At 46.8% G+C, this 21,658-nt stretch overlaps 1 protein-coding gene across 1 annotated transcript in view; it reads right to left on the bottom strand.

Moving 5' to 3' along the window:
* Positions 1 to 10,987: 10,987 nt before the first annotated feature.
* The window catches only part of FBXO21 (F-box protein 21), a 28,577-nt gene continuing 17,906 nt past the window's right edge, over positions 10,988 to 21,658 (bottom strand). Inside the window, exons 9-12 of the mRNA XM_083478659.1 lie at positions 21,515 to 21,647; positions 20,904 to 21,094; positions 18,826 to 18,983; positions 10,988 to 16,826 (exon numbers count right to left, since the gene is read on the bottom strand). Of these exons, the coding sequence (XP_083334785.1) occupies positions 16,651 to 16,826; positions 18,826 to 18,983; positions 20,904 to 21,094; positions 21,515 to 21,647 (658 nt within the window). The 3' untranslated portion in view covers positions 10,988 to 16,650. The remainder of the gene's footprint in view (positions 16,827 to 18,825; positions 18,984 to 20,903; positions 21,095 to 21,514; positions 21,648 to 21,658) is intronic.

Below are 21,658 nucleotides of genomic sequence, written 5' to 3'. Positions count from 1 at the left end.
ACTGGGAACGCGCTGTCTTCTGTTTGTTCCAGGCAAAAATCTCCTGGGGGAGGCAGTCATGGTAACAAGGAAAGCGCCACACCACATCCAGCGCTTGAGGGGTGTGGGAACTGGCAGATATTTATCTGCTTTAGCCACTAGCCCCTACAATTTACTGCATCCCCGCTTGGCAGAGCATGAGACTCTTGAACTCAGGGTCAGGGATTCGAGCCCCACTTTGGGCAGAAAAATCCTGCCTCACCGCGGGGGGGAGGGGGTTGGAGTAGATGACTCTTCCAAGTCTATGATTCTATGCTGTACATGTTTCCTAAAGGTAAAGGGACCCCTGACCATTAGGTCCAGTCATGGCCGACTCTGGGGTTGCGGCGCTCATCTTGCTTTATTGGCCGAGGGAGCCGACGTACAGCTTCTGGGTCATGTGGCTAGCATGACTAAGCCACTTCTGGTGAACCAGAGCAGTGCACGGAAATTCCGTTTACCTTCCCGCCAGAGTGGTACCTATTTATCTACTTGCACTTTGACGTGCTTTCGAACTGCTAGGTTGGCAGGAGCAGGGACCGAACAACGGGAGCTCACCCTGTTGCGGGAATTTGAACTGCTGACCTTCTGATCGGCAAGTCCTAGGCTCTGTGGTTTAACCCACAGCGCCACCCGCGTCCCGTACATGTTTCCTAAAACATTTCAAAACAAGGACGCAAGAAGGGCCCTGGTGGATGAGGCCCAAGGCTCACTCAATCCAGGATCTTCTTGTCACCTTGGCCAGCCAGATGCCTCTGGGATGGGAAGCCTGACAGCAGCATCTGAGCCCCACAACACTCTCTCAACTTGCTAGGAATCACGAGGAATCATTCTGCTTCCAACAAGGGGCAGAACATTTACATCATGCCTGCAGGAAAGCTGTAAGCAGGATCTGACCGCAAGAGCGCTCTCCCTTCCTATGGCTTCCAGCAACTGGCATTCAGAAGCATTGCTACCTCAGACTGTGGAGGCACACTACAGGACCATAGAACTGTAGAGTTGGAAGGGACCCTGAAGATCATCTCATCCATGGGTAGGCAAACTAAAGCCTGAGGGCCGGATGTGGCCCAATTGCCTTCTAAATCCGGCCCTCGGATGGTCCGGGAATCAGCATGTTTTTACATGAGTAGAATGTGCGCTTTTATTTAAAATGCATCTCTGGGTTATTTGTGGGGCATAGGAATTCATTCATATTCCCCCCCCCAAATATAGCCCGACCCCCCACAAGGTCTGAGGGACAGTGGACCGGCCCCCTGCTGAAAAAGTTTGCTGACCCCTGATTTCATCCAACCCTCCTGCAATGCAGGAAAATTCAGCTGTCCCATACGGGGACCAAACCGGCAGCCTTGAAGTTATCATCACCATGCTCTAACCAACGGAGCTATCCCAGCTATTGTGTCTTGTAGCCATTGACAGCCGTCTCCTCCATGAATTTGTCCAGTCCTCTCTTAAAACCACCGTGGCTGGGGGCTGCCATCATGACATCTTATGGGAGCCACTTCTGCAGTGGCTAACCGGGATCCAGTGGGAAACCTCTGAGCAGGATTTGAGCATGAGAGCACTCTGTGGCTTCCAGAGCCCGCGACAGGCAGAGCCAGCCCAATTGGTTATAGGAAGGCAGGCAGGCTGGTGGGGACTGGCTGAGGGCATGTTGAGATTGGTGGGGCAGTGCCCCCATCTGCCCTAAGAAACAGCCTCCGGTGAGATCAGTTAAGAGACGGCCTCTATGATCCCAAAGGTTTCAAGGAGGAGAATTAGGAGCAGAATGTAGTTTGTTTGTAGCTTAGGACTCTTATCACTTTCAGTTTCTCCTTTTTCATTTGTTAATCTCAGTTCTCCATATCAGTTTATAGTTAAAGCCTCATCAGCATTTCAGTGCGAATTCCTCCCGAAACATGCATTTCTGCATGCAGTTTTGCCATAATGTACACGTTTTTTGCAAAGCCATCTCCCCTGACTTAATGCATTTTGTCTGCTGTTTTCATTTCATATGTGGCCAGGGCCAATGTTACCTGAAAGATCAATATCTCCCTTTATGACCTTGAGAGCGAGAGAGGAGGAGCCGCAGCCATTGAAGCTCCATGGTGCCGGGGCAAGGCCTCCTCCTGACGTTGCACGCATGATGTCATAGGTGTGTGTCATACATCACATGTGTGATGCCACACGTGCGACACAACGCTACTCCCAAGTCTTTGGCCCAAGGCAGCGCCTCTGGCTAGGTAACTTGGCCTTGCAACACAAGCTGAATCTAATTTCTCCTTCTCTTTAGCCCCTGGGTCCAGGCCACAGACCCTGGGCTTTTATGCCACCATTCCTCTTGTCTGGAGACTTCTAAAAGCTTCCCCTTCTCCTTCTCCTTTCAGCTGCTGCTTTTGGAAGTGCAAAAACATTTTAGGAGAAGCTCAAGGAAGAAGCAGATGATCAAGTCTCTGCCTCTGCCAATAAGTCTTCCTCTGCAATTCATTTCTTGGCCTCTTGCCCGCTTGTCTAGAGAGAATTATGGAACACGCTGTTTCAATGGTGCAGGAGACTGAAAAACAAGAGTTTGCAGCCTTTTTTGTTCTAAATGAAGCTTGTGACGTTCAAGAGAAGGGGTGTGGCCTACCTTTTTGGCCCAGCGGGCCAGGTTGCTGTCTGTCCCCAGCCCCCTGCAGGACAGGTTTGATTGGTGGGTGGGACAACCCACCTGTCAATCACCCAGCATGATGATAGACAGCTGGGTTGTTCCGCCCACCTGTCAAAGTCCCTTGTGCGGTGTTTCACAACTGCCTGACCTGCTGTTCACCTCACAGAGCCACGTTTCTCAGAGTGGTTTGACAGTCAATCCCTCTTAGCTGGGAATTCTGGGAATTGTGAGGGGGAACAGGGTTTTTTCCTAACACCTCTCAGCACTCTTATCAAACAACAATTCCCATGATTCTTTGGGGGAAGCTGTGATAGACAGACCGTTGGGTCAACCTCCAGGACACTCTCAGCCAACCATGGCAGGGATGAGAAGCGTCCCATCAGGTGGGAGAGAGGATGGAAAAAGCTCATTTTGACAGTTTAACTGCCAGATAGGGCCTGGCTAGGAAAGCAGTTTAGGGTGCTTAGGGGTTTGTCCAATACGATAAGCTTGACAAATCCCTCAGGTAGAGGGAAAGGTCCTAGAAGTTGACTAGAGCTGTTTTACAGGCACGGTAAAGCTAGTAACCCATTCTAGGGAGCAATAGATTTCTGAGAAATTGCTTTGCTGAAGGGGCTTGAAAGCAAAGTTCTCATTTAAACCTGCAGTACCATTTTATGATGGACCCTAACCGTTGTGCCTTTACTAGTGACACTGTTCAGCACTATCCCTCACAGAGAGCTTTTAAATTAAAGCACACTTGTATTTTTGATGCAGCTAAGCTTTAACTGGAAATAAGTTGCTTAGGAACTCTGAGTCCTTGCTGCAGATTCTCAGTGTGCGCTGCCACTCAGAGAAAACCCCTCCTGGGTCATGTTGCCTTGCTCCCATGTTCACTGAGGGAGTTGGTTGCAGAAGCCTTGGCTGTTTAAAATGATATGAGACTGCTTTAAATGCATAGTGCAGAGAGGGGCTGTCGTGTGGGAGGAAAGGGTTCATTTCCCCCTTCCTGCAGGCTATTTTAAAAGATGTAACACCGAACAGCATTTAGCATAAGAAGAGTTTGGCCTTTACAGACTACAAAAATATTCCTTTGAATTTTTTTTTTTTAAAGAAAAAGAGATGCCAGAAGAAGGAGCTATTTATGGAAACAACACAAAGCACAAGTCCTATTCAAAGTATGCTAGAAATACAAATAAAGGTTTCAAAAATGACTCTCAGTGGTGTGCTATTTTGGCACTGCATGGAGATGGTGCGGTGCAGTGGTTAGAGCACAGGACTGGGAGGCCAGGGGTTCTAATCCTCACTCAGCCATGAAGCCCACTGCCTCTCAGCCTAGCCTACCTCACAGGGTAGTTGTGGGGACTTGAGCAACTTGGAGGAGAAAGGTAGGATTTGAATGCAATAAAATAAATAAATGGCATTTTATTGCTCACATGTACACATTTGTGCACAGGTGTGTTAAGGAGAAGAAGAAACTTCACAAACAGCTCCCTTCATTGCTTTGACATCTACAGACCTTCAGGGAGGGGTCCTTTGACTTCCTAGCCCACATCCTAAACCCACCTGGTGGTGATGTTTCAGGGATTACTAGCTCATGAGATGACTCCTTGCCCACAAGATGTACAATGACTCTGGGTCCATCGACACAAGCTATGTCACTGCTCCTTGGTCCAGATCTCTTGGTGCCAGCTCTGCTGAGGACTGTGTGTCCCAACCTTCTCCTCTGGTTTCTTCAGCTGGTCTCCCTCCAGAAGAACTCTCAAGGAGATGCTCAGAAGGTCCCCAACCTGTGGGGATTCTGGTTCGCCCTTCGAGAATTCAGCACCTGTGTCATGGTCCTGTTCAAGGGTGATCGAAGTCCCAGCTGGGAACGTCAGGACTGGGGGGCAAGATGGCGGGGTGGGAGCAGGAACGGGAGTCCAGGAGTCAGGAAGCCAAGGGTCTGAGGGTCAGGAAGCAAGGAGTCAAACGCAGCAAGGCAGGGAACATGTTGCTGTGGCAAAGAGCCGAAGGGAAAATGCTGACCTTATATCCCTTCCCAGCTCTTGCCACCAGGTGCTGTGAGTTACCAATCGGCCTCACCTGTGAGGCCGCACCTTGCTTCTTCAGAACAAACTTAGGAAGGCCCCAGTCTTGCAAAGTCCTATTGTTCACAGGGCCTGGCTCCCGCACGCACACCTGACAACCTGGTACTGGGTCAAGTGTAGACATCAAAAAGGCAGGGGGGGAGGAACCTATGAACCTCTGCATGTTCCTGGACTACAACTCCCATCATCACTGGCCTTTGAGCTTTGCTGGCTGGGGCTGATGGGAGTTGGAGCCCAAGCACATTTGGAGGCTCACCAGTTTCCCACCCCTTGTCTAACTGTTGCTGTACAAGGAACGGAGAAGGGTGCTATCTGGAACTGGCAGAGCTGTGGTAGAGTCCCAGATGCCCCAGTGGGAACTCATGAATGCGAACAATGGAGATTTGGAGAATGCAAGGGTAGAGAGATTTAGGAAATTGGAAAGGTAGGGATCAAATAATACTTACCTGTCCTGAAAAGGTGAGACAGAGTTGGCTCTCTGAGTTCCACAGTAATCTGCAGCTGCAAGGTTGTGACTGTATGCTGGGGTTCTAGCAGATGTTAGGCACAAGATCTTTGGCGGCTAGTGTCCTTGGGTATCTATGATGGGTGAGCATTCAGGAAAAGGCTCAGGTTATGATGGAGTGTCTCAAAGCAGGTCGCCCTACTCGCCAGCTTTTTTTCTTTTGGTAAATACTTTTTATTTGACTTTAAGACGATATAAACATTTAACAAAAGCAATTAAAAAACCATATAAAGAGATTACCCTGGGACCCCACCCCATCCCCTCCATGGGTCCTAATGACAATGTTCACAACTGCATGTCAGTTCGTTATCCAAATTTTATATCCATCTAAATTGTCCATATTTTTGGTTACTTTACAAGTGCGGTTAAAGTCCTGCTAATATTTTCATCTGCTTACAATGGTCTCCTAAATACATTATAATTTTTTCTCCCATTCTTTTTTGAAGTTCTTGTCCTCTTGGTTTCTGAGCTTCCCAGTTAATTTTGCCATTTCAGCATCGTCCATCAACTTGGTGTGCTGTTCCTCCTTGGTCGGAATGGTTTCTTCCTTCCATCTCTACTCACCAGCTCTTAGGACACTCCTAATGTGATGAAAAAGAAAACAGGAAGAGTTTTGCTTGTGAAAGCAAGAAGCTTCCCTGACAGGGGTCCTGACTCAACACAAGAAAAATAACATGCAAGGAGATGTGAGAGGAGGGAGAGAGAGCTGCTCCTACCAACTGTCTGGGGCTGATGGGAGTTGTAGTCCCAAGCCTCTGGAGGGCACCGGATTGGGGAAGGCTGTCACACACCAAAAGAATACCAAGGATTTGGTGCTGTTCGAATCACATGCTGCAAATGTCCCAGCAAAGGCTTCCAGGAAGCCTCTAATGCACATTCGGTCTGCTGAGCAACTTTTCCCTCTCTCTGCCCATCAACCAACGGTGCTGCTATTTGAACAGAGGCCAGGTTTGCCTGTGGCAACAGCCAGGGACTGCAGCATCGATGCAGTCCTTGCACGGCAGTTAAGGGGAGAAAGGGAGAGCAAGGTTGCATAATTGAAGCATTCCTTATTCGATGGGATGCAGCTACAGGACAGGGTCATGTCCACATTCTTAACACTGCCAGCGCAAAAGAAAGCAAAATAAAATAAAAGTTGTTCTGCTGTGTGGTTTCCCAATGTAAACAAGAACCCTGTGTATTGAGTCTGGCCATTGGTCTACCTTGCTTAGCACTGTCTAGAGTGGTGCAGGGTCAGTGAATTAGGGGACTAGGTTAAATGTTTCCCTGGGTATATGGAGAACGACCTGCCCTCTCGACTGCATAAATAGACACACACCCCCTCCTTGATTTCAGAATGCTGCAAAGCACAGGCTGCTAAAGAGATCTCTCCAGAGGGGATATGAAGAACAGCTTTCCGGGACTGTCCAGTTAAAGATCAGCCCTAAGTGGAGAGTTGAAAGTCTGGGGCAAAGCCAAATCTCTCTCTCTTTCTCTCTGCTACGCTAAATCACTCCCTCTAATAGCAAACACAGGTGATGAGTGCCAACAGAACTCAAGCCAACAAGGGGGCTGCTTAAGAGGACGGACGTGATTGGTGTCTTCACAGAAAGCCAGCCGTTTTCAGAAGTTAAAAAAAAAAAGCAAACGAAGGGTTTGCTTCTCCCAGAGCAGTCCAAGGAAGGCTGAGGATGCTTGGCAGCCACAGAATAACGACCTGTTGGAAAAGATAAATCGAAAACAAGAGGGAAGGTAGTGGGATGCCCTGTCCATGGCTAACTCTGTGCCAACTTGTATAAAAAAATTGGGGGGGGGGGAATAAGCCCTGTCCACAAGATGCGGCACATGCACACCATTTGAATGGCAATGCCCATCAACTTTGGGTGGGGTGGTTCCCTCAAATATTTTATTGGGGAGTTGGCTTCTATGGAGGCCACATAGCCAGTCCTGTGTGTTGTGATCTGGTCAGCTAGTGCAGTCTCAGTGAAGGATGCCATCCCATTACTAGAGATGAAGCAAGATTCTCAGTCCAGTCATTTTTTGGTATTTCCTTCTCTTCAGGCCTGTGGGTGGCCATCTGTCTGGGATTATCGTAAGGAAGTGATCATTTAGCATGGCTTCTTCACTGTACTTTTTATCTCTTTTAAGCTGCTGTTGATGTTCATCATCCTTTGAATATTTTTTAAAACCCATTTTTTATAAAAGGGTTTCAATCAATAATTTTAATGGATTAGTGTGTGTGTGTGTGTGTGTGTGTGTGTGTGTGTGTATCTATATCTATATCTATATCTATATCTATATCTATATCTATATCTATATCTATATCTATATCTATATCTATATCTATATCTATATCTATAGGAGTACAGTACAGTGGTACCTCGGGTTAAGAACTTAATTCGTTCTGGAGGTCCGTTCTTAACCTGAAACTGTTCTTAACCTGAGGTACCACTTTAGCTAATGGGGCCTCCTGGTGCTGCTGCACCGCTGAGGCACGATTTCTGTTCTCATCCTGAGGTAAAGTTCTTAACCCGAGTTACTATTTCTGGGTTAGCGGAGTCTGTAACCTGAAGCGTCTGTAACCTGAGGTTCACTGTATATAAATTTTGTTAGTGAGAGAAATAAATTCTGTTAAGCAGGCGGTTGAACTACATAGATGGCCTCCCAGGTCCCTTACAACCCTAGGGAAATCTAACCAAATGGGACCAGCTCCATGACATTTCATTCTTTCCTAAACTTATGCACATCGGCAGTTGGAGGCAGTAACGCTTCTGAACCGGTTGCCGAAAACCACAGGAAGAGAGAGTGCTGCTGAGCTCAGGTCCAAGTTGTGAGCTTCCTACAAACATCTAAGTTGGCCACTGTGAGAACTAGATGGGGCATTGGCCTGATCCAGCAGGCTCTTTTTATTCTCTTACTCTGAGCTGTTTGGAGGAAGGAACCAAAACAAGGAATAAACTAATATGAAATTTGGGAAGAGCTGATAGGAGACAAATCAAATGGCTTCAGGAGCCAGACAGGGAGCGCAGACGAGAGGCTGCCCTCGCTAACCTAATCAATGGCGCAATAATGCAAGGCATACAACCAGGGGCTCAGAGGGCCGTGAGATCCGATGACGGGCATACTGTTCCAATGTTCTTCTATAATTCTGCGTGCATATCATCTCTCATGCCCAGCCCTCACATCTAAGCACAGCATCTTCTAAAAGCTGCTTTGCTCACGTGGCAACATCCTCCTGACTAGCAAAGAGAAATTAATTATGCCGTCAAAACACGGAAATCTGCCTACTAAGGCACTCTTGCCTATCTCTGGTTGCGAGCAACACCATAACAAGACAGGTTTCCTGGAAGATACAAGGCAGCATGTCTGAGGAATCTGCTTTCCACGTCAGCTTGTCAAGGGCTGTTTTGACAGGGGAGAAGTGTGAAATTGTGCTTGCCTGCCTGTCAGGGCAGGCAAAGAGCTGTCAGTTTCTGTATCCTCTGCAGGGTGCAGACACCCTCCCTTCCAGTGAATTTCTTATCTTATTGCTCCACACACTTGTGGCATGCTGACTTCCGCACGCTGTCAGGCTATTGGGCAGAGCATCCCCCTTTGCTGCCAAGCACGAGGGCAAAATTCTGCACGTACGAGAGGGAAACCCCTCCCCCAGCAATTCCACTGGCGCCAAACCACAGTCCTGCCAGTTTATCTGTAGCAGAAGCAGACCAAGAAAACAGCAAGTACTTATTCTCCCTGCTTCAAAGTTTGGGGTCAGACTTGGATCCGGGAGACTGGAGTTCTACTCCCTAGGCTATGAAATCCACTGGATGACCTTGGGCCAGACCACTGTCTCTCAACCTAGCCTACTTGTTGTGAGGATAAAATGGGAAGGGGGGGGGCAATGTATGCCACCTCAAGCTCCTTGGAGGAAAGGTGGGGTATCTTCCTATAGACATAAAAATGTAAGGCTGTTGTCATGCTGCAGTTTGCTTAACTGCCAGTAGGTGGCCACATCAAGTGTAGTATGGTAACAGGTCAGGCAAGTGAGCAAGCAGCACATGGGGCAGGCAGCAGGGTTTTGGGTGACCTGTGAGGGCATAGGCAAGGGGTTGGGTAAGGTGTAAAGAGTTTATTCAAAGGGAGGGGAGGTTGGCCATGTGTGGGAGAAGGGAGATAGGTAAAGTGCTTGGTTGGTAGGCAGTGTTGGTGAGCAGAGTGAGAAGCCCCTTGTTGTTTAGTCATTCAGTTGTGTCTGACTCTTCGTGACCCCATGGATCAGAGCAACGCCAGGCACTTCTGTCTTCCACTGCCTCCCACAGTTTGGTCAGACTCATGTTAGTAGCTTCAAGAACATTGTCCAACCATCTCGTCCTCTGTCGTCCCCTTCTCCTTGTGCCCTCCATCTTTCCCAACATCAGTGTCTTTTCCAGGGAGTCTTCTCTTCTCATGAAGTGGCCAAAGTTTTGGAGCCTCAGCTTCAGGATCTGTCCTTCCAGTGAGCACTCAGGGCTGGTTTCCTTAAGAAGCCCCTAGTAAATGCAATAAATACCTAAAATATAGTAATAGTGTTTAGCAAATCTGAATACCTAACAAAGTCCACCCACGAGCCTAGCAGACTGAGACCATACCAGTCAGCAACTTTTTGAAAATGACCGCATTTGAAAACAGAGAGGTAAAAAAACAAGCCACCATTTTGTACACTTTGAAAAGGGTTGGTCGAAGCACAGCAGCCTGAACAACGTCCTTGCAATCCCCTACAATTTGCCTGACCCAAGTTTTTTTAAAAAGTTGTTGTTGTTTTAAAGCAGCCTCGTAATTGTCAGTCTACAGCACTCTTGCCAGCCAAGCATATTGTACTCTAACCCAGACAGTAACAATTTGGCGAAGCCATTATTTTTACGAGCAAATGTGGTCAGACACCGGGTGATGCATCATCCCTGGTTACCCACAGTTCCTATGGACCGTTTCTGCTTATGTACATTCCGATGTTTCGCAGGTGAGAGACAAGAACATGCTCAGGAACACCTTTATTCCTACACCAGTTGTCATTTCATGAGTTTGTGAAGAGCGGATGGCACAATGGTTATTCCAATATCTGGCATTCAAAGGAATATTGTCTCTGCCACTACACACACATAGTGTGTACACAGCCGTCATGGCTGGTGGCCATTGATAAAATTTTTGCCGCAAAAGGCTAATATGGCTACTTCTGGTAGAAATTACTGGAATGTATGTTCTTCTTGTTCTCTTACGCTATATGTTAGGTCCACAAACTGCACATATTCCATCAGTTTAAGTTGCCATTCTTTAGTCGGGACTTCGCTCGTTTTCCATTTTTGGGCTAACAAAACACAGGCTGCAGTAGTGGCATACAAAAAACCAGAACCTTTTCTGACACTTGGGAATTTCCATCTGAATTATCCCCAACAAAAAGGACTCTGTTTTTTTTAAAAAAAAATTCAATTCATTATGGAAAATGTTTATTGAATATATGGGGGGAAATTGTGTACACTTGAAAACGTTGGCAGCATGAAGATAAATTCAGCAGTGTAAGCAAGTTTCGATGAATGTAATAGTGGAATATTGAATGGTTTAGTTTATATAAAATATGCAGGGATTTATGATATGCAAAATGAACCATGGAAAGAGAAGAAGGGAAGTCATTTATATTTTAAGGTTGTTTAAATGAATACTCTAAATTGTAAAACAGAAAATTTAATTATTATTTTTTTGAGACAGAGAGAGAGAGAGAGAATATGAAATTACTGGAATGTAGGAAGTTTTAATACAGAAGACCAAGAGTCAATATTTAAAGCAGTAGTTACTTTTATTGGGATCTCTTCCCCAACCATATAGTCTAGGAACAAACTCCCAACTCCCTCAACCCCTCCAGAAACAAAAAAAACCCCAACACCCACCCTGAAGCAATTCATGAAAAATAAGTTATGGAAAATCCACAGCGGTCAAAAAACATATTGCCAGTTCACCACAGAGTGTTCCCATCATTCACATGTTGGATGCAAAAGAAAAAGAAAAAAGTTCACAGCCTCAATCCAGTGACCCTCCATGCAAAGAGCTTATGCACCTTATCAGTACAAAGAGTTCATGCAAGGAAGCAACGCATCTTGCCGCTCTAGGATGAACGACCGTTTTCACCAGTTGACCTTAACCATTAAGTTACACAAGGTTCTCTGCTCGGGTTCAATCATCCTAAGGAAGGAACAACATTCAACAAAAACTGTCCTAGCCAACACTCAGTGGAGATGCGCCCCCAGATGCTTCTGGACTTCCATCTGTACCAGCCAACATGGCCAACAGTCAGGAATGATTGGAAACGACCATTAACTTCTGGCTCTCCATCCAGACATTTGGGAAAGGCTCTCCAAATTTGCCATGGAGCTCTCCTACTTTCCAGAGAATTCCGGGATATGTTCTCGGTCATACACTTGTGGCCACCCAACACTGGTGGCCATCTTTGTTTGCTTATGCACCTGCTCTGATAACGCAAGGAGGTGCAGGTGAGGGGTGTGTTGGTGAGATTCTTCTCTCTCTCTCTCTCAGTTGTCCATTGCTTTGGCCACTTTCCTTTGATCCCGAGTCTCTTCTGGTATTGGAGCTTCGGGTTGGGGGAGGTAGGAAGAATTTGGGCTAACATGTGCATGTGCTTTGGACTAAATGAAAAACGGAAACAATGTTCAGTCAGAAGCAGTATGTGTCTCTGAGAATCAGTTGCTGGAGATCACACGGGAGAGTGATGCTGCTCTTGGAACCTGCCTGATGGCTTACCCATGGCATCTGGTTGACCACAATGAGAAATGGATGCTAGATGAGAAGTCCACATGGGTGGACTTCAACTCCCACCACCTGTGACCATTAGGCTAAGGTGGTTGTGGGTGATGGGAGCTGTGGTCCACCCACATCTAGAAGACCTAGAGAAGACCTTGGCCTGATCGAACACGGCTAGTCATACATCTTCATGCTTGATCTGACCCAGCAGGAATACCCTCAAGTCCTTAAAATCCTGGGCATCAAACTTGGTGAGATATGCTTCTGAGCAGAGAAGCTTAGGCCACAACAATCACTAAACCGCCCTACTTTCAAGTCTCATAATTATTCCCAAGTTTGGAAAGTACGTGTGCCAGTTGTACGGAGATGTATCTGTTTGGCCACAGTTCTCACACACATTTGGGGAGTGACTTGCTCTTGCTCTCAGTCTCAGGACCTGTTTTCAATACCAGGCCTCGGACCCAGACTAGGAAACTGTTAATAAAGAAGGTAGCCCCCTCTGGGAATGTGTAAAGTGCATTTCTTTTTCCCGCTGGGAGAACCACAGGCAGTTCCAAACCAGCAGGGATAATGGAGAGGCTTAGATGTAGGGGTTATAGGGAAGGCTTTTCAGCCTGGGAGGGCCACATGATAGTGGGTGGGGAAAAGTAGGTGCAGCAACAGCTGCGACTTTTCCTTCTGTACCAAGGGCCACGATCCAGCTACAAAAAAAGTCACAAATCTCCACTTCCTGCCCCTCCCCCATCTCTCCATCGAGACAAACAAGAGGCATCACCACAGTTCAATAACATATCCCAGTCAGGCAGAAGCACTCAAGGAATTCAGCCTGGGTAGCTCAATTGGTTAGAGCTGCTAACGCCAAGGTTGCAGGTTCAATCCCCAGATGGAACAGCTGCATATTCTCGCATTGCAAGGGGTTGGACTAGATGACCCCCAGGGTCCCTTCCAGCACTACAATTCTATGACATCATTGAACAGGATATGTGGCCTGGGGATAATCTTGAAGACGGGTCAGAAAGGGCTGGAAAGGAGTATTTGGCCTACGAACTGGTTGAAAAGCGATATGTGTGTGTGTTTGTGTGTGTATAATTTCACCAGGCAGGCTTGAAGCCAAGAACCTCTTTTAAAAATAACCTATTGTGCATAAATTAAAACAAAACTAGTGCATGGAGAGCCAGCAATACAGCAGTCACTCTGAACACACACAATTCACTATGACAGGGCGGCTGATGCAGTTCCACAGAATGATAAATCGCAGCAGCAAAGGGACTTTCATTCGTATATCTAGCACAGGCCCAGAATCCACCCTGTTTAAAAATATAGAAATGCCCAAGCAAAGACACTCATTTATATTAACCCCCCTCTGTAGTCCTGCCATCGACTACTAGTAGAATAAAGTATAGCTATGGACTAACAGTCTAGAAGACAAGATAGATATAAACACAGTTATCATAACCTGAAGAAGTGAACATTTTGTTTCAGAGATGCTATCAAGAGCAAAGGGGAAGGGGGAGATAAGAAGACCCCCCCCAACCCTCCATGCTTGAAACTCTCCTCTAAAAATCTCATTTTTTGTGAGCAAAACTGCATATTGTAGATTAGCTGTACAAAGTATTCTTTTTTAATATCATTATACTGTTTCGAGTTATTTATTTATTTATATATATATATTTATATATATAGCACCTTCCATATAAAGGACGAGTTCTAAGTGGTTTACAAACAAACCAAAATCTGAGAGCACCTTGGGAGGAAGTACCACAGGCCAAGTATCTGACTACTAAAAACACAGAAAAGGGAACTAAAGGAGCTTTTGGATCAAGGTCACATGCCTAGTGTTGATGCAGGGCCCAAGACTCAGTGGCAGGAATCCTGCCACGCTTTTAAAAGCAGCAGTCTTCAGTCTTTTACCCAAGCATGCATTTGGGGACCTGCTTTTTCATTCATTCATTTTTTTAAACCATATTCAGTGCATGGTGGTAGCGCTTGCTGCTGCAGCCCACCTTGGTACAGGGTCCTGACCTGCCAGCTTTAAAGATGAATGCTTTAAAAAGGAGCCAGCTGCACGCGGAGGAGGTTGAGGCAGACACATTGTTCCCTAGTTGCAGAGGAGGAGGAGGAGCAGCAGCAGCTTTCCCCCAAAGAGAGGGAGAAATTCAGTGTATTGCTAAAGTTCTTACCCCTGAAATGATGAATCGGGATTCATGTCATACTGAGAACTGTAGGGCAGGGTGCAGGGAGCCTCCGGCCCCACAGACGCTGCTGAATTAGAACTCCCTTCGTCCCTATATATGTAAAAAAGCCCAAAGCATTTACGTTAGGGGTGATAGGGGCAGAAATCCCCTCTCAAAAATCATGTTGGAAGTTGTTTATGTAGGTAACAGCAGCAGCTAGGATTCTACATGCGAAGAAATGGAAGGAAGAAGAAGTTCCAACCAAGGAAGAATGGGTAAGTTAATGGACTGTGCATGACTGGCAAAATTAACATCAAAATCAAGACAATCTAATGATGAGTGTTTTATGGAAGAATGGATGCCCTTTTCGGACTATTTAAATAAATATTATAGCACGATGAACTCGCGAGCAGGATTTGATCTACGAGCGGCAGAAGTAATTAGATGATAATATTGTGGTTATGATTTGATGGAAGACAGGGTGCAGCAGAAGGGGAGAAACGACAACTTGCATGGAAAATGGGGTGGGAAGTTGGTAAAAATGAGAAGGAAGACGAAATTCTGTGTGTTGAAACTTAGTAAAACGTAATGGGGGGAAAGAACTCGCTTCATCCCCAGTGAACGGAGAAGGCTTGGGATGATGGGAATTGTAGTTCTGCAACATCTGGAAGGCCAGAGGTTCCTCACACCTGCTATGCAGGATTTTGTCTCTCCAGTTCTGATTCCATTTACTACAAATGCTTTCAAGGATTTTTTGGCTCTTTTGGACTAGCCCTCTAAGCTGCTTCAAGTTGTCCCCAGCAGATAACGTAAAAGAGGGGTGAGGAACCTGTGGACCTCCATGTGTTTTTGGATTCCAGCTCCCATCAGCCCCAACCAGCATGGGGATGATGGGAAATGTAGCCCAAGAACAGAGGGCCACAGATTGCCCATCCCTGAGAGAATTTCACAAGGATATACGCTGGTTAAAATATTACTAGAAATACCGCATGTACGACAAAGAGTTCTCCTGAAAGGAATGGTTTCTCTGCTACTAACATTCAAAACTACATACTGTTTTACCCCTCACAACGTGATAATGATAGTTTACCTGAAGCCTTCCCAAGCCTGCAATCCGGTAAATATCGACTGCCCTCTGCTTAGAAAGACGGCCATTTTAAAATTACATGTTTTCCACCTCTTTGCGGTGCATGTTTACAGTGTTTAACAAAATACAAAGGTGCACAATCAGCTGTTTCCCCCCCAGCCTGCTTAGGTACCATTCTGCTCGCTGGGCTGCAAATCAAGTAACTAAGATTTCGTGGACATTCCCTGATTAATAGGACTTCCTGTTTTCCTCCAAATGGAGCTTGGTTTGAACCATGGTCACTAACATTGTGCCCACCGGTACCTCATACAGCACTCACAAAAGGCCCCAGTAAACATCCCCTCAAAAATCCACAACGCAGGAGGGACTCTGCTCTTCCTGCTCAGATTCCGTTTGCTTAGTCTTTCCTACATTCAACACCCTCCCCTGCTTTAAACACGCCCTAATTTCATTGGATGCCAGGACTGGACCACCTGCCCTCCCATCCATTCTGAGCAGCCATTTTGGGGGGCGGCAGCCATTTTCTGTCACGCTACACACCCACGACAGCCATTTTGTGACTGGTGCCCATGGCACCATCTCAAAATTCCCACTGGCTCCAAAAGGTTGGCAGCCCTTGACTACACAAACACACACACACAAAAAGCCCAGGAGATTTGTCTTGACAAACGTGAGGTTTTCACAGCACAGCATGGATACTCCTCTTTAGGCACAGGGAAATATCACAGCAACATGAGCAGCTCCTTCCAAGACTGGTGCAGAGCAAGAGGAGTGTGGGGTGTGTGTGTGTGTGTGTGTGTGTGTGTGTGTGTAATGGAATCTGTGAAGCCTGGAGAAAAAAGCCAGCATGAGCGATAGTTTGGAGCAGTGGGAGGAAATCGGCTCAGTGCAAGATCTTTGGACAAAGAAGTTTCAATATAATTCCCAAGATTTTGGCACAGGGCTGCATGGAATTGAAGGTGGGCAACGAGGTCTGTGAAAAAGCCATGTTCTTTCCAGGGTATGCACATAACTCAAGACCTTCATTACACCGCAAATGTGGAGGACTAACCCTATCCGTAAGGTGCCAACTTTTCCAGTCTCTGGGCCACCCCAAACACTCCCCCAAGTCTGTGGTGGGGAAACAAAGAGCTTTCGAGGTCCAAGAGCAGTAAGGAGGACCATGTACTTCGTACACAGAAGTCATTTCCGACAAATAGCATCTGCACACCTCAGCAGCTCAGGTGTCCTGCAGTATTTCACTAGTATTGGCACGGCTTTAGCTGGGTGGTTAAAGAACAAAAAACTTCATCCCTAGTTATCAAGCAAAATGTGATCCCTAGTTAAGCCGGAGAACTGTCAAGAACGGTTCCCGTGACACAGCTCTCGCTGCTGCCGCCACCGCACAAAAGCCATCTTTCACACCAGCAAAGACAGACAGAAGTTCATTCCTTGCTCCCGTACGTTTTCTGGACATCCGCAAGCGTCAGCCTCAGGTCCTCGGGGTACCGGAACTCCAGCTCAGCGTTTGCTAGGTAGTGCGTGCCGGCAAACTCTGCGAAGTAGCGGCCAATGTCCGGGTGAGGGATTTCTCGGGGCTCCATGTTGTACTCCAGATTCTCTGCAAGAGGAAGAAACAAAGGGAAGGTGACCGTTTCTGCAAGCTTGACAAAAAGAACCGTGGGGGTGCCTGGTGCCCGTTTGGGACTGGCAGGGAGAAAAGCGGGGAGGCTGTGGGGCTCTGCAGTGTGGGAAGGCAAGGCCACACCAGTGGGTCAAGGTTCAGGCAGTAAACAAGGCAAGGATCTAGGGAGCTCTAGCAAGGAACAGGCTAAAACAGCTATTTACGCGGCAGCAGCGCCAGGTGCAGCCCGATTATTAGCATCTGCAAGGTGCTGCTGTTCTACTTCAAAGGTTCAGCCTGCCCCTGGAACCTCCTATTGCGATGGAGCGCGGGGGTGGGTTTCCTCCAGTCCTCCTGCAGTGGAGTCCTCTGAGTCAGAGGATGGCAGTGCCACCTTCTCAGGTCAGGGGGCTACTAGCTGCCCCAGGTCTCTCTGAACTCATTTCTGAAGCTTGGCCTGCACACCCATTGCCTTTTGCTTCAGACTCTCTGCCTCATCCCTGGAAGATGACTGCAGGGTCATGACACTGGGCAACAACAGGCAGAGTCAGGGGCAAAGGCAGGCGGAGCCAACTAATTCCACTTCCGTCCCTGTCCTCCTCTCTGCCAAGTTCTAGAAGAGCAACCCTGGGGCTAAGGAGGAGGAAGCTGGCAGGCAGGGTTTCTCCTTGGACTTCCTGTAAGCAAGAAGGCAGGCAGGTGGGGTCTGGCTGTGGGCAGGCCGAGATCAGAAGGGCGGAATCCTACATGCCCTAACAGACCAGCCTCCCCTGAAGAAGTGGCTCGCATCTGCTGTTATTCGGGGACTCTGTTGCCATTCAGAGTGGAGGATACTCTAAAGAAACAACAACAGTGTCTGCTCCGGGAAGATGCCCCTCTTGGTAATTTGGCTCTATGAGTCTGCAAAAAGCCAATCCCTATAGCAGGCATAGGCAAACTCCGGCCCTCCAGATGTTTGGGACTACAATTCCCATCATCCCTAGCGAACAGGACCAGTGGTCAGGGATGATGGGAATCGTAGTCCCAAACATCTGGAGGGCCGGAGTTTGCCTATGCCTGCCCTATAGGGACTGGACCTGCAGTTGCCACCAGAGGCCTTTCCTTTATGTGTCTTCTCTGAGAGAGGTGTGGAGGGTGGCAATGAGGCAATGACTCCCTGTTTGTGTTGAACGCTTTCCTCAAGTAAACACTTGTCGTCGTAAGAACACAAGAAAAGCCCGCTGGATCAGGACCATCTGTGGTCCTGTGGGCAGATGCTGAAAGCGGAGATGGGGAACCTGTGGCTCTGCAGACATTGCTGGACTACAACTCCCATCATCCCAAGCCATTGGCTCTTCTGACTGGGTCTGATGGGAGTTGCCTTGAGAAGATGAAGAGAGGCAGGCAGAGAGAGAGAGAGATGATTTCTTTTTAAATACCAGTTCATCTACAATTATACAGCTTGAACTAAAGGAGGTGGACAGGCAAGTACATACCCATCACCCAGGCAATACTAGTATTTAAAGAACCAGCTAGGTGCCTATCATCTGGGCACTTCTGAGTGTGAAGCTCAAGACTTAGAATAAGAAAATATATGGCAGGTTGCATATTTAAGAAAAACCCTTCCAAACACCCATTTGTGTTGCGGTACAGAGCACCCTCTAGTGGAAGATCCCATCTTTTCAAATATTACTTGCATAGCATTTTTGATCTGCAGACTACACTACGTCCTTTTACAATTCTTACCTTATTTATACTCATGAGACAGACAATGAGTATTATCCCATATTACTTTTCACCTGCATGCTTATTTTTATTCTTTAATATTTCTATTCTGCCTTTCACAGACTTAAGGTGCCATTTAGCTCCTAGCTTTCATATCTCAAGTTTCTAACACCAGCCTGCACCCCTGATTTGCACAGCTTCACTGGCATGTGTTAAAAACCTGGGGTTTCTTTTCACGTCAGAAAAGGCTGAACCCGTTTCCCCCGAAGGAGAATGTCCCAGTGCTGCTTACCTTGGGCTGCGTATCGGCACGATCCGTCCTCCACCAATACGTTGTAGAAGGGCTGCTGGGAACCATGCGGCAAACTATGAACGTTCATGTTCCGGATCCATTCGTTCCCCATCATGCATGCCGGGTCCCAGCCGTAGATGACACAGTTATAGCCGTATCTAAATTGAAAAATAGTGGGGAAAGGCGCACAACTCAATTGACAGTCAAATCAGAGGCAATATGGTACATATGCATTGGGGTGCCTGGGTGGAATCAAGAGGTTCTGCAAGAGCCCTTTGGGTCCTTATCCTACTCTACATTTCTCTGATTCTATGGCTGTAACTGTTGACAATTACAAAACACCCCTAGGAAAATAAGAGACTGGTATCCTATTGGGAAAAAAGGGTTCTTGTCCCCCCCCCCCTTTCATTACAGCCATAATTTCACATGACAACATCACAAAGGAGAGTATCCAGCCCTCGTATATGGAAAGAGTAGGTCTACTCTAAGTAGAATGAAAAGAGCAAAAAGAGCCAAAAAGAGCAAAACATCAATAATTTCAAATGGATCACAACTTTTCCACCAGGGATTTTGCATAGTGTTATGGTAATCAATAACCAACATCATGTTATTTGAACCTGACAGAATGAAAAAACCTTGGTTATCTCAAGAGCACTGAAAAAACTGTCTCTTGGCTGAGGAAACTGGGATTGCCTTTTACAGTGTTCAATAGCAGCATCCCAGATTGTCATACAATCTTCCTGCTGCTGTTTTGTCACTGTTCTTAAATGGTAGCCGGGGTTACAAAAAACCACTAAGCCATGGTTTGCTTAGTTTGATTTTGATTTGTTTGACCATGTGAACCCAGCCCTGTAACTTAAACCATGGTTTGCTTATTTTCCCAAACAATAACTGTAAACCATGGTTTGCAGCAGGCTTATAAAGCATGGTTTGTTTTTAATTTTGGCTTGGCATTATGTGTGAACCAAGCCCAATTCCTTAATCGTGTGTTTGTTGGGCCACCTAAGACGCTCTCCAAGCCACAAGAACAGCTGGAAAACAAAAAAAACTTTGGAGAAAAAAAACTATGTTTTGTTTGATCATCTGAGGGTTAAATCGTGGTCAGCTCATGATTCGTTAAACAAACTATGGCTTAGTGTTATGTGTGAAACAGACCCATTAAGAGATAACTCTTTGTACATGAAAAAAATCCATGCCAGGAGAAAGCTTCAATAGCTCAGGAACTACAATTTCTCTCTCTGTTGTAATAACATGTTTTCCCGGGGGCCACACAAAAATTATGCCCCCTTTATATATATCCCTGTTATCTGCTGGTCTTTGTGCAACATGTCCAAAGCCAACTAAAAATAACATTGAATACAGAAATAGAACAGTGTTCCCAGGGAGCTAATTTTAACCCCATTCTTACGTTATACAGATGGATAAATGCTGTAGATAAAATTTGCTATTTTTTTCTGGTTGGCAGCTTTGTATGTTATTTCCTTCATGATAAAAGGCATTTGTGCATTTGGGGACAAATTTTGCTCGTTTCATCCAGATCACGTTTCTTTCTTTTTTGGACTGGGCTGAACTTTTGAACTTTCAGCCCAGATTTTAGGGCAAAACAGCCAACCCATCTCTACATTTCATCGTTGGGTAGGTGCTCAGTGAAGCTCCTTCACAGATTCAATTGGCAGATGGTCCCCAGCCAATTTTCCCCAAAGAGCATTATGGAGAAAAAACGGTAACCCTTTCCCACCTGCAAATGGCTGAAATTGGGCTTAGGGTACCAAGCTATTTTGAATCAGTTCCCACAGGCATTACTGCCACTGTTGCTGAGGTTCAGCTTAGAAGCCGATTGGGATTGGGGGACGAGCAGCTCTGATCCTGCCTGTACTTGCTGGTTCTGTCATTTTAACTATGCAACAGGGAACTTCCATGGAGATTCAGATACTAATCCTGCTTCCGGAACTAGGTTATCGGTGGTGCTTGAATCTGTGATGATCCTCAAACTGAAAGCAAACATCTGATGCTGCAAGAATACCAAACAAGCACAGAATACTGAGCGGAGGAGGAGGAATGGAACGGGATGGACTCGCCTCTTATGTTTCATAATCAAGCCGACAGAATAGCAGACGTCTTTGTGTTTCTCCTCCGAGTGGAGCTTCACGTCAGGCCCCGCTTCCTCTTTCCGGCGTTCGATGTGCTCTAGAGTATGCTGAACTAAATAGCCCACTGCTCCATGCTGGGAGGGGTCCAGCGCTTGGATGTGTTGCAAGATGTCCAGTACCTTTGAAGAAGAAAGGCAAAATAATGCAACGTTGCAAACAGCTGCCATTTCCGTGAGCTGGTGCCACAGACAACGGGGTAGGGAGACTGGGAGCAGACCCTCCTGCTCTGACAGAACACACGTTTGCAATCCTGACATTTCCGCAAGGCAGTAGAGTCTCACGAGAGAGCATGGCACGCCTCATCTTTAAAGGCTTGGCAGGCGTGGCTGGGAAACATTTTGGGACACCTTCGCCACTTCTATCCAGTTCAGAACTTCTTGCTCTGCTCCTGAACTCCTGCACTATGACCCCTGAGCACTGTGTCTGTTGATAAGGCTTGCCTGATTTAAGATCTCTTTCTTACAGGCAAGCAAGGGGCTCTGCTTGCGTGTTTTGGGGCAGGAGCCTGGGCAAGTGATGGCACACAAGGCTTTAAGTACCTTCTCTGGCCAGATTCCCAGGTGGAAGTATAATCGAGCCTGGAGCATGAGATGCTGCACGTTGTCTGGGTACATGGCCAGGTACAGATCCAAGGAGTCTCGCAGGAGCTGGTAGGACTGATCAGTGCTTTCCCTGGCAAACAG

The sequence above is a fragment of the Podarcis liolepis genome (assembly GCF_965112155.1).
Source record: "Podarcis liolepis genome assembly, chromosome: 15".
In the NCBI taxonomy this organism is placed as follows: Eukaryota; Metazoa; Chordata; class Lepidosauria; order Squamata; family Lacertidae; genus Podarcis; species Podarcis liolepis.
The sequence above is the reverse complement of the archived record's forward strand: the minus strand, read 5'-3'. Positions and strand labels throughout refer to the sequence as shown.